The sequence below is a fragment of the Tasmannia lanceolata genome, unplaced genomic scaffold (genome assembly GCF_043159265.1).
Source record: "Tasmannia lanceolata isolate RefF3 unplaced genomic scaffold, GAP_Taslan_0.1 ptg000005l, whole genome shotgun sequence".
Taxonomy (NCBI): Eukaryota; Viridiplantae; Streptophyta; class Magnoliopsida; order Canellales; family Winteraceae; genus Tasmannia; species Tasmannia lanceolata.
The window spans coordinates 20,164,892-20,177,216 of record NW_027518682.1 but is presented as its reverse complement, the minus strand read 5'-3'; the positions used below and the strand labels follow the sequence as shown (position 1 = coordinate 20,177,216).

The following is a 12,325-nucleotide window of genomic DNA, read 5'->3' as shown; positions in this document are numbered from 1 at the left end:
TTCCTGAGGTTCGAGTCAAACATAATAATGAGGGCAAGGCACGACCGCTAAAATTTGATGTGTTCGAGCCTACTGCATGGAATGTCGAGATAGAGAGAGACTCGAGTCTTGACATAGCAGTTGTGAGTGGTTGTCCACGACCTGAGGATATCCGACCAGAAGATGTAACTACAAATGCTCACCTCCCTTCACTATGTCACCCACCTCACCATTCGATGGCTCAAAATCGCCCTACTCCGTTGATCATCGAGAAGCTCAGACAAAAGTTGACCAGGTGGGGATCAAGCCTTAACACTCGTGGGCAAGTCCAATTTTTGAGCGGATTTTGGGATTGGGCTTTAGACGAACATGTGAAGCTTGTCGCAAGCAAGAAAGACACCGAGGGGTTAGTACACGTGATCAATGCTGCCAGATATGAGTACTGCTTTTCGAACCATGTATATCGAGCCCTTTGCGAGGTGTGGTGTCCCGAAACCAACACTTTCATCACAAGTCAAGGTGAAGTCGGAATATCCTTGTGAGAGATGAAGGAAATCACCGGTCTATCCATCCTTGGGGAGTACTATGAGGAGGTCGTCCTGTCATTTAGTGAGCTAATGGGCATAGATGGGGCCGAGGGACTTCCATTATCATGCCAATACTTGTTCAAAGCATACTGCACCATCGCTCATTACAACAAAAGCGATCGAGTCACTCATGGTCAATGCTGCGATTTTTAGTATACGGAAACACTACGATATCCAAATCCTCGGAGCTTCAAGGAATATAAGGATGCGAAGCATTGTGATTTTGAGGGTGGTAAACCGGCGAAGACATGAGTATGCAGACCAATAAAGTATCCACCCAAGAAGCCGACAACACGCGCTTTCAAAGGCGATCCCTTCGCACAACTTGGTTTTAAGGAAGATAAGGAAGTGGAAGGAGAGGCAATGACTGCTGCATTCCCGGTACTTCTCTTATGTCGCTTTATCCTTCCTGTAGGGAGTGGAGACGTCATTCGCCCTGGAACTTAATGACAAGTGCACACTGCTGAGCACGTAAAAATACCTCCTGAAGAGTGGGTAGAGAAAGAAGAAAACTCACTCGGGGCGATTTATAGAGATTTGAAGCGATTTGACAATGTGGCTGGTGATTATTCAGACCATCACTACATCAACGAATCAAACAAGTCGGGGCGACCACCAAAATCATGGACAAAGCAAATCCAGCAGGAGTGGATATACTAGACAAGGGTCTACCAGATTCGATATTCGTTAGAGTTTACGAAGAGAGATTGGATCTTATGAGGGCTGCCATTATAGGAGCAGAAGGAACTCCCTACCACGACAACCTCTTCTTCTTTGATACTTTCTTTCCAAGCAATTATCCCAATGATCCACCCAAAGTATATTTCCACTCTAGCGGAGTTTGGCTAAACCCTAATTTATACTCATATGGGAAAGTCTGTCTTAGCCTTCTTAACACTTGGTATGGCATTGGAAGCGAAAGGTGGAGGAGCCAAGGAAAATCAAGCATACTTCAAGTCCTTGTTTCTATCCAAGGGTTGGTTTTGAATTCAAAGCCTTATTTCAATTAGGCCTTCAATGAGAAGACCGCCCTTACGCCAGAAGTCACTGCAACGTCTCGTTCCGAAGCTCTGCACGGCTTTTACTCAAATTGGGTTAGATTGTGGGCTGTTTATGGAGCAGGATAGAAAGTCTTTGTTAAGATATATATCTAGATAATATATGGTAAGATCTGACCGTTAGATCATTGAAGGGTAAGATTGTGCTATCTAAGCTTGATTTGTAGTTTGGATATTCCTTATTTTTATATGATGAGGTTAGTAGTTCAGATAAATCTAGTCTTTATCTCCTATGTTTATCAGTAATTGCTTATTTAAGCAATTTTTACGGTTGATAAAAGTAATCTGAGATTAGTGAAAATCAAAATTTAACCGTCTGCATAGCTTTGAAAACTTGTTTTATTGGATGTCGTTGGGAAGTAAAAACTTTTGAGTTGTTGTAGGGTTTCTCACGAAATTTAGGACTTTGAAGGCATTTTGTGTTTTGTTAGTACTTCGGAGTTCTATAGGTTTTTCCTCCTAAACACTTGGGTGCGTTTGGATTTCGGAAGGACTGAATTAGATGGAGAAAAATACCGGAATATGTTAGGTAATCTAATTCCGCGCTCAAGGATTTTTTATTGGAATTTATTCGAATTAAAAAATTTATTTTACTTTTTTCTCATTCCAGTGTAGGAATGAGAATATGATGTCAATTCCTATACCTGTTGCTGCCAATTGCGTTTGAATTGCTGGAATTGCGCGTTGCAATCACCATCTAATTCCGATTCTACTTGATTTCAAATCAGGGTAAAAAACTAAAAATGATGCTGTGCTAGAATTAAATGGGAGAATGTTAGAACCAATTTTCCGCCCAGCACCCCAAAAGATGGTATTCTGATTAGGCGTTGTGAATGAAATTTTTATTAGAATTTTCTTTAAGTTATATTTTTATTTTTCCCCATTCCATTCTTAAGTGATGTCAAATAGGTTGCCGATTCTAATTTTTGATATCTGCAAACTGTTTCGCCAGATTGTTTCTATCCTTTTCCTCTAGCCCATTTTCTCTTTGCTATGAAGTGGTATTTATTTAGAGGGCGAACCTTGGCGCAATGGTAAGGAGGTTGCTCCAATGTGACCTGATGGTTACGGGGTTCGAGTCATGGAAACAGCCTCTCTGCAAAGCAGGGATAAGGCTGTGTACAACTAGCCCTCTACAGACCCCGTAATGGCGGGAGCCTTGTGCACTAGGCCGCCCTTTATGAAGTTGTATTTATTTAATAGTAGTGCCTTTTTTTTATGAATTCTGAAATGAGTGAGACGGCTCTGGTTAGTAACTGTACCATCGATACGGGTCCCACATGTGTTCATGGAAGCCCAAATGGTTAGTAACTTGGGTTCGTATCAATTTTCTGAAAATAGAAAACACAAGCGCTTGGGATTTTAAGAATTGTTTCTACTCCAAAACCAATTCTTCATTAAGTTGTGTACTTGGTTTGCATTGTAAAATCGATTTTGGACTCGAACTGATTCTACAACTCAGCAATTTGTGATTTTCTGCTGGCTTTAGTGTTACTTAGTGTCCAAAATTTAATTCTACACAGGCGAATCAAACACCTGATTTTGCCAAGCATTGGCGTTGAACTCAAAATCCAAAGCAAATATGGCCTGCAGAAGACCAGTTCAATTCGATTGGAAACGAGCAGGCCATGAAGGTTCATTCTTGAGAAGACAGGTTGACACTCTCACCCAAAATTCCCTTTTCTTTTGAATATCAAAACTAGGGAGGCTTCTTGTATTGTAAATTGAGAACAAGTGGCACATTTTCTCGGTGAGTTCTTGCTTTCCATTTTTAAATTAAAGGGGAATTCATTCTCATTTTCCATAACTCATTTCACGTGATTCACATTTCCCTGATGATCTGGACCGTTGATTCGATAGGTCATAAGATTGTGACCAAGTTGATCAACGTCCGACACCGGGAAGATATTATCCCATTCACAAGATTTAGGGGGTGTCAAAATTAACAAGACACCTTTTTCATCATGCTTGATCAAAGGCCTAGAATCAGTCAATGTGAAATTGCTTTTTTACATCAATGCCTAGCCTTTGCTAGGAAATTTCGCAGAAAGACATTTGGCATCTGACTTCCGTATGAGAGACCAGCCACCTCGGCTGAATTGAATTAATAAGACAAAAGCTGGTGAAAAGTGAATTTCCGCGAAAGTAAGACGCTAAATGGATTTCCGCGAAATTCCCTAGCATATCCCTAATCCCTAATTTAAAAGTGTACGCTTTATAACCAACAGTCTTTTCACATGGGTTTCCTAAGTTCAAAGAATTTTGATAGACGTGTATTACCCCTAGTTGAGTGGCAAATTAGTAAATTTAGTTCGGTTTTTTAGTCTTCACGAAAAAAATCCCTTCTGATAAACGCAACGGTATTATTGTATTGCCTTTCTAAAGTTCCTCTTCTTCAAAACTTCTTAATCCCTCTCATTCTCTCCTTTACCTAATCAAAAACTCTTTCTCTCTTCTCTGTTAGGTTTCTTCCTTCTTCAACAAACAGTATCGACCATCGAGGGTTGGAATCCGAGGACGCCTAAGGATCCCAACTTGCCAATGTTATAGCTTAATTTCAGGTACTAATCTTTAATTTCTTATTTTATACCTTGAATATAATTATCTTTTCTTCAAAAAAAAAAAAAAAAATTTCAGGTAAGAATCTGAAGGAGGAAGAAACTAAATTCTCTCTCTTGTTCTCTTTTGGCTTTTTTACTTTGGTAGACCAGGTTTTGATATGAACCGCCGAATATGTGCCATCTTTCTTTTGCTTTGTAGACTTTTATTTTCATCTCTGTTTTCACAACCCTTTTTTTTTTAATTGAAGTTTCTTTGATTTTCGACTCTCTGAGGTTAAACGCTGTTACAGAAAGGAGGAGGAGCTGAAAATTTCAGTTTCGAGTCATTTTCAGTGCTATAAACTGAATTCAAGTAGCTTTTCTTTGTCTATTTAGAAAGGAGAAGGCTTTTAGTTTTATTTATTACTAAAATGACAAAAATAACCCTTCTAAGACACAGGGTACTTTGGTTATTTTTGTTAAAAGCTAAAATCAGCACCGAAGGCATGGGGGTCCTTTGTGTCATTTTGTATACGTCATGGGAGAAAAGAGTCTGTGGATACCAAAACTAATCAAAATTCAACAAATTCTGGTTCCCCAATCTCTACCGTACATATGGCATAAGTTCTTAAAACTACAACAACAGAATCATCTCCTACCTGTTAGATCACCGGATGCCTACTTTATAATTGTGTGTTGATTGTCGCACCCACTATCTACTGTGGCATTGTGGGTCCCATCATTCGATTGATCATAACCGCCCACTTGATTGGCCTTACTTTAAATCAACTATGATCCTTGGATTACCGATGATTGCTTTGGGCCAGATAAGATCTAAAGCAAGGCCTACTAAATAGACGGTTCAGATCTATCCGAGGTGGAACCCACTATGCCTAAGTGGGTGTGCCAGGAGAAAATTAGAAAGGATGTGGAGAAGAAAACAATGGGTCATCTCTCTCTTTCTCACATCTTCCACTCTTTTTTATAATGGTTTCTGATTTCCTCATAGGAATTGCATTGAGTCCCCTTCATGGAGCCCCAATTATCAACCAAAGATGGCAGTGGAAACCCCAACAAAAACTGGTATTACTCTCTCTGTTTTCTTCTCTGCTCTCTCTGTTTTGATGTTTTCTTTGTCATTATTCTCAGATTCTCAAACTCTTATAACCATCTCTACCCTTTTTTTCTGAAGCTTTTCTCATCAGGAAAACCAGAAGCCTCCAAATTCAGAATTGGATATTAGTAGTTCAAGAGTTCCAACCCAGCCAAGTTCAAGCAATCCAAACAAAGAGATTGAGGAAAACCCAGTTGAGAAAAAATTCAAAGAATTCAACCAATTTGACGCGGTTTCTGATTACTCAGACCACGCCTTTATAAAAAGCAAGAAGAAAATGAGCACATCAAACGAAGGGGCCAAGCAAATTCAGAAAGAGTGGAAGATCCTTTCCAAAAATTTACCCGAATCAATATTTGTTAGAGTTTACGAAGAGAGATTGGATCTTATGAGGGCAGTCATTATAGGAGCACAAGGAACTCCCTACCAAGATGGCCTCTTCTTCTTTGACATCTTCTTTCCGGCCAATTATCCGGCGAAACCGCCAGAAGTATACTACTACTCTCGAGGCCTTCGTCTGAATCCCAACTTGTATGGAAACGGGAAAGTATGCCTAAGCCTTCTCAATACATGGCATGGAAAAGGAATAGAGCTTTGGGTTCCAGGGAAATCCACCATTTTACAGTTGTTACTTTCAATCCAAGGCCTGGTTTTGAATTCGAAACCGTTTTTCAATGAGCCAGGGTTCGGAAAATTGGCTCGGACCAAGTTTGGGATGAGGCACTCTCTTAGTTACAATCAAGAGGTGTTTGTGTTGTCTTGTAAGACAATGGTGTACACTTTGAGGAGGCCTCCGAAGCATTTTGAGAACTTTGTTGTGGGGCATTTCAGGCTACGTGCCTGCTCTATTCTTGAGGCTTGTAATGGTTGTAATTTTTCGAGTGAGAGGTTGTGCGGCTCTATGCGTCAGCTCTATCCTCAGCTCGTGGCTGAATTTACTAGGAATGGAGCTGATTGTGGGCAGTTTCTCCATCTAGATGAAAGATTTGAGAGAGATGATAGCAAATCTAAGAAAGGTTTTAGAAATTGGTCTTGCTGGTGTGGGAAGGTTTAAATCTGTTAGAAAAAAGGGTCTCTCTGTTTTTGGAAGGTTACATTCATTTGTATGGAGTTTCTCACTTAGTTTTCAAGTATGACTGATGATAAGGTTACTAGGAGTGAGTTAGGTTTACATGGAAATTTAATATATATAGTCTCATAAAATCAGTGAAGTGTGTGTGAGAAGGACATTATTTCATTGTGTGAGAGAAGAAAGCATTACAATTTGTGGGATTTGGATGTATCTTATAATCCTTGTTACAGTTGGCACTCTTATATTCTATATTCATGGTGGCATCATTTTATATAAAATATTAGAGCATATCAAGTAATGGAAAATAAGTATCACCCGATTTTTCTTGCAATATCTCTGCCCTGTATGCCAACTCCTTTTCATTTCTTTTTTAACATCTAATAGAGAGAGAGAGAACCTGTCTCACACTAGTCATTTGAGAGAGTTGTGTTGGAGAGATGAGTTGGTGGTCTCACGCTCTTTTGGTTAGAAACATACTGTATATACACACCTCCTAATTCTGTTAGAATGCTAGTGGTACGAAATGTGAATTTTGATACCTGTTTTCTTTTTTTTCCTCTTCCTTCTCCTATGTTGTACCTAGATATCGTATTGAAAAGTATATGAACTTTGAACAACATTTTCAAAGAAGATACTCTCTTATATCTTTATAGAACTAGACTTTTCTATTATTTATTTATTAAATATTAGAAATAAAAGATTATAAATTACCAACATAGGAAAAATGTTGGTTCATAGTCTAGCATTGGGATATGAGACATTCATTATGAGAACCCCAACTGTATTTGATTTCTCTCTTAATGGAAATGGTGATCGCACATGTAGGCATACATACCATTGTCAAACCACACAAAGCTTTTCAGTTCTCTTTTGTCTGTATTTTTTCTATATTTTTATGTAACACATATTTACATAATAATAACTACTATAGTCAAGTTGGAAGCTTAGGCGCGGACCGTGATGAACACGGTTCTGATGTACCCTTTAGATCTATCCAAGTCTTATGCGTAAATCAATGGAATCATAGGGTGTTACACATCTTTAAAGAAACAAAACAACTATAAAACATTTGATTTACCGTATGTGTTGTTGCTTCCATTAACCAAACACATCTTTAAAAGGTTAGGAATAAATTAGTTCCCTAATGCAACAAAAACTCTTCTTATTCACTTTGGACTCTTTTTGAGAGTTATCTTTAATTATCCAAAACACAAGAAAAAATATCTAAGTCAATGTGGTTCATATTTGATTTTGATAGAAATAGGTAGTGCTTGCAGGTTTCCTTAGTCTAACATTTCGGGGGTTTGATATGCTCTGTGCACAAGAAATCCAGTATTTTCGAAAAAGTATCGTGGGCCCACTTCATAGGATGATCCAAACCGTTTATTTGTTGACCCAGAACTTAAATAGGAGGTAACCCTTAAATCATCTCCATAGGACGATCCTAATCCTCCGATCTGTTGGGGCTGGGGCACTGCACATTAGAGAAACCCCAACAGTTTAAAGGATTAGGATCATCATATGGAGATGATTTACAGCGTACTACCTATTTACGGCACATTATAGAAACATCCGTAGATTGGAGGGGTTTGGATGAAGTGGGCCCGGGTGCTTTTTGAAAAAATACTGGACATCACACAATCACACCACAAACAATATATAAAATCCCGTAACTTTCCTCCTCTTAGTCTGGTTGAACTAGTAATTAATGTTCTAGTAGGATTAGGATAAATGATTTTTAAGTGAAAAACGTCTCTTTTGAGCCTTAAAAATTAAGGTTTGTGCAGTGATTAGAATTACTAGTAGGATTAGGATAAACGATTTTTAAGTGATAGACGTCACCTTTGAGCCCTATAAATTAAGGTTTGTACAGTGATTAGGATTCTAATTGAATGATCTTCCTTCTTTTTGCTTGCTAAGGTCTTTTTTGGTCTCTTTTTCAGAGAATTTTATTTCTTCTGTAGTTCTTTGCTTACGAGAAGAGAGCTCAAACCAGAACAAGGGAAGCAGTTCCGTTTTGTGTTCTTTTATAGGGATATTTTAACAAGGTAAGCCATTTCCTTTGTGTTATCTGTTTGGATTGCAAGAAAAACATTTATGACTGAATTTTTTTGCTAGGGAAATTTTTTTCTTTCCTCTATTTACAGCAAAATATTATGATTACGGTAAATAAAAATGATTAGGGTTGGTTCAAGTTATCTTTTACCGTGTGTACATTTTAGAAATATTTTTCATCTCCAAGCTTTTCAAAAAAAAAAAAAAAAATCGTCCAATCCAGTAAGAAGATTTTATATGATACGATGAGGCTCACCTATTTAGATGATCTAAGCTGTTCATTTGGTGGTATTAACGGTTTAGATTATCTGTATTGGTAGGCCCCACAAATTTTTTTTGCATGCATTTATTCCATGTATCTGGTTTCTATTTTTCATTCTATAAATTGGAGGCAATTCTTTCCAATATCCCTCGTCACAATCTAAAACGAACAGGGGCAAAACAAACAGGGCCTAAATTTGAGGATACCCCCACAGGAGAACATACAGAGGCATAGGAGTTGCAATTGGTACATAGAGAGAGGCACAGGAGTTGCAATCGGTAAGGGTGTCAATTTGGCTCAGGCTCGGAAGCTCGCTCGAGCTCGGCTCGAAAAAAGCTTGGCTCGAATCCTTAATGAGCCGAGCCCGAGTTACGCCAGGCTCGGTTCGGCTCGTTAAGAATTTAATATATTTAAATATATATATTATATATTAATATATACATTAAAAGGGTTGTCCATGGAGTGAAAGGGGAGGGGGGGCAAAATATGTCACTTCATTTTTGGAACCCCATTTGTTACTAGGACCACCCCCCATAGTGTAAAAAAAGTAGTCAAATTACACTAGTAGGGCTGTCCAGGGAAGATGAGGGGTGTGAACATAATATAACCCAAGCTCGGTAAGGCTCGCGAGCCTGACCGAGCCCGAGCCGAGCCTCACTTGTGAGCTTAACGAGCCGAGCCGAGCGTGGCCAAGCTCGTTTACACCCCTAGCAATCGGTTTTGGACTCACAGTCGATCCCCCAAAATCCAGAACAACAGGGACTAAATTACAGGGTTTCAGACTAAATTTGAGCGTTTCATGTTAGAGACAGTTGCTAAACGATGACAACTTAAATTATGGAGATACAGATGATCCAGGCAGGACACTCAAGTTGAAAGAATTGAAAATTGGTTTATGAAAATCATAAGAAAATAAAACATCACAAACCAATTGAAAATTGAGGAAAGTGTGGAAGCAAAACCACTTTAAGGATTTTACTTAAAACACTCTTATTTCCATGCTACCGTAGGTAGTTGTACCCCTTGAATCATCTCCATAGGATGATCCTAACCCTCAAATGCAGGGTTCATTTAGCCCCTTTGAATTGAATACAGTCACTAAGCCAGTCACCTAACCTTCCTTTCTTACCCGCTCTTACTAGTAGCAGCTACCTTCCTTTCTCGCCATACTAAATTACTAATAAAGGCTAACCTGTCATCTAACAGCACGAAGTTTACGGCGCAGGTATAAATCTCCCCTAACAGAGCTTATGGACTTCACGGGCGCACAGCATATAAAATCTCCTGTAACAGAAACTACTAAAATGGTCTGGCTGTTTTCCATGGTCATGGTACATCGACCTTACTCTTTCAGAGTTCAAATCAGAGTACAAACCAGAGTCTAAAAACTAAAACCAGCGCAGGTAAACAAGAAGTTAACTCAGGCAAATTAATAGAAAAATTTTATGGCTAATTTGAACTTAAAATCATTTTGGTCCTATTGAGCTTCTCCATGCACCACCCAGATGATGGCATTGCAAGCTTGGACTGAAAGCAATAGAGCAAATTCACCATATAATGAAGTCATTCACAATATTGCATCTCATGAACTTGGGGACCTTAGGAGGTGGAAGCCAATAAATGTTGTCCACTTGATGACACATTCATCAAATTCAATCAACTCATACAATTCCAACCACTGAAATCGAGGATAATAATAAAGAACGGGCATGTATAAAACGCTTCCTGATCTAATGATTTTTGGGTCACAGTCAATATAGAGTGGCCTCTCAGATTAATGGTCCAAAACTTGCAAATAATCATGTGGGCAAGGCCCTCTTATCTAAGGTTCCATATGAGGTGCTTTAATTAGCTTCTCTCTAAGGGTTAACAGATGAGAAGAAGAGAGTTGGATGGTGTTTATGTTAAGTCACAATTAGCTGCTACGATAACCACTATGAAATAGTTGGATCATGAGACTAATCACGCCTAACAACTAATAACTTAATAAGCAGATAAACATAGCTGTTATTTCAAGCCAGAACTAAACCATTCAAGATTGTTTCATACTCTTTGACAAAATATGATATTGTCTAATAGCCAACATTAATTTAAAAACAAAACATACATAGATGTTTTTGACGTTCAAGATAAAAAGATAAACTGCAATCTCAAACAACGTACCGAAATTTTGCAAAGCATAATTTGGAGAAGGGAGAGAGCAGAAACCAAGCAAAGCAGTGCCTGATGCTTAGTATCCACCTTTGAGGTCATTGACAACGTCATATGGAATGGGTGTGACTGTCTCCAAGGTGGTGCCCTCCACCATGAAACCTGGTTTAGGACCCTCTGGCTGTCTCTTTGTGCAGATAACCTCTCCTCTAGCCTTCGCCTCTGCCTTCAACTGATCATTCTTCAACTTTCGCTGCCGGAATTCCTCAGTGCATCTTGAAGGCATCACATGCTCCACACGCACATGGATTCTTTTCTTGATAATCCTGTTGCCCACCTGATGATGATGTACGCACTCCACAGATTATTCAATGAATCAAAATTTATACGAATTAAACAGTAACAGATTCACAGCATCGCTGGGTTACTGTTAGAAAGAAAAACAGTCACATATATCCCCAAAGACTAGGTAATTAGAGCCTAGAAACGAATGAGCTAACAAGGGCAGCAATGGTAACTTAAAAACCTAGTGAATTAACAAAAAATCACATCATAAGCAAAAAAGAAATGTCAAAAGAAACCCAATTCACAAAATATAATCCAGACGACGGCCCATTAGGAGAAAAAAAAACCCAGGTGAAATATGAACAAAAGACATAAACCCAGAAATGCAATGAATTGAAATTAAACCCAAGGGAAAAAAAATCCCCCGCCAGATAATGATGTCTGCACTCCACAGATTACTAGATGAATGAAAAATTAAAGAGTAACAGATTCACTCCACAAATGCAAGAAAGAAAGGTTCAAAAGAAAATGTTACACAAATCCTCAAAGACTTGGTAAATAACCTACAAAAGAATGGCCGGCCCGTCAAGGCAAGCTATGGTAAGTTGAAACCCTATAAATATAATCCAGAAACCCTATTAGTAGATAAACCCCAGGTGAAATATGACCCAAAAAAAAAAAAAGACATTAGGAATTGAAATTAAACCCTATCAAAAGATAAAAAGAAAGATAGATAGGAGATTAAACCCTAGAAAAACATATACATATAAAAAAGAAGATGGGGTTAGGAGATTAAATAGACCTGCTTGTTGACTTCGACTCCGATAGCGCGTTTAGTGACGTTCCAAACCTTACCAGTGCGGCCATGGTAGAACTTGTGGGGCATGCCCTTGTGTACGGCTCCGTTCACCTTTATGTCTACGAATTCTCCGATACGGTACGTCCGTAGGTATGTAGTCAGATGTATGTATCCCTTCTTCCTGAAAGGACGAGCGAATAGATCTCGGGTTCGAGATCGGAGACCATGTCCGGCCGGCATTTTCTCTCTCTTTCTCTCTCTACCCTACAAACAAAATGCGATAAGAGGCGTTAGGGTTTCTCCTCTCGTTCCTCCTCTAAAACCTAGGGTTTTCATTCCCTTTTTATATATAAATACTTTGGTAAAAATTTTGGGACATGTTAAATTCGCACCCCTTGTAGGATGATTCGCACCACTGTAACG

At 38.8% G+C, this 12,325-nt stretch overlaps 2 protein-coding genes and 1 pseudogene across 2 annotated transcripts; 2 read left to right on the top strand and 1 right to left on the bottom strand.

Annotated features, from left to right (window-relative positions):
* Nucleotides 1-524: 524 nt before the first annotated feature.
* Nucleotides 525-1,576, top strand: LOC143876415 (putative ubiquitin-conjugating enzyme E2 38 pseudogene; annotated as a pseudogene).
* A 2,444-nt stretch (nt 1,577-4,020) lies between these two features.
* LOC143876818 (putative ubiquitin-conjugating enzyme E2 38) lies at nt 4,021-6,648 on the top strand. The gene is made up of 3 exons (XM_077378512.1): nt 4,021-4,185; nt 5,174-5,247; nt 5,357-6,648. Exons 2-3 carry the CDS (start codon nt 5,195-5,197, stop codon nt 6,330-6,332), a joined length of 1,029 nt encoding a protein of 342 aa, XP_077234627.1. The 5' UTR covers nt 4,021-4,185; nt 5,174-5,194; the 3' UTR covers nt 6,333-6,648.
* A 4,008-nt stretch (nt 6,649-10,656) lies between these two features.
* On the bottom strand, nt 10,657-12,230 carry LOC143877882 (large ribosomal subunit protein eL21z/eL21y-like). The gene is made up of 2 exons (XM_077380183.1): nt 11,906-12,230; nt 10,657-11,155 (listed from the first exon to the last, which is right to left on the bottom strand). The coding sequence occupies exons 1-2, from the start codon at nt 12,140-12,142 to the stop codon at nt 10,898-10,900; spliced, it is 495 nt and encodes a 164-aa protein (XP_077236298.1). The 5' UTR covers nt 12,143-12,230; the 3' UTR covers nt 10,657-10,897.
* Nucleotides 12,231-12,325: the final 95 nt, after the last annotated feature.

Bases quoted from the DNA above. Each gene is read 5' to 3' on its own strand.
- LOC143877882 (XM_077380183.1), bottom strand. From the start codon at position 12,142: ATGCCGGCCGGACATGGTCTCCGATCTCGAACCCGAGATCTATTCGCT. The intron at 11,156-11,905 runs GTCTATTTAATC...CATCATCATCAG, and splicing joins GAGTCGAAGTCAACAAGCAG to GTGGGCAACAGGATTATCAA.
- LOC143876818 (XM_077378512.1), top strand. From the start codon at position 5,195: ATGGAGCCCCAATTATCAACCAAAGATGGCAGTGGAAACCCCAACAAA. The intron at 5,248-5,356 runs GTATTACTCTCT...TTTTTTCTGAAG, and splicing joins GGAAACCCCAACAAAAACTG to CTTTTCTCATCAGGAAAACC.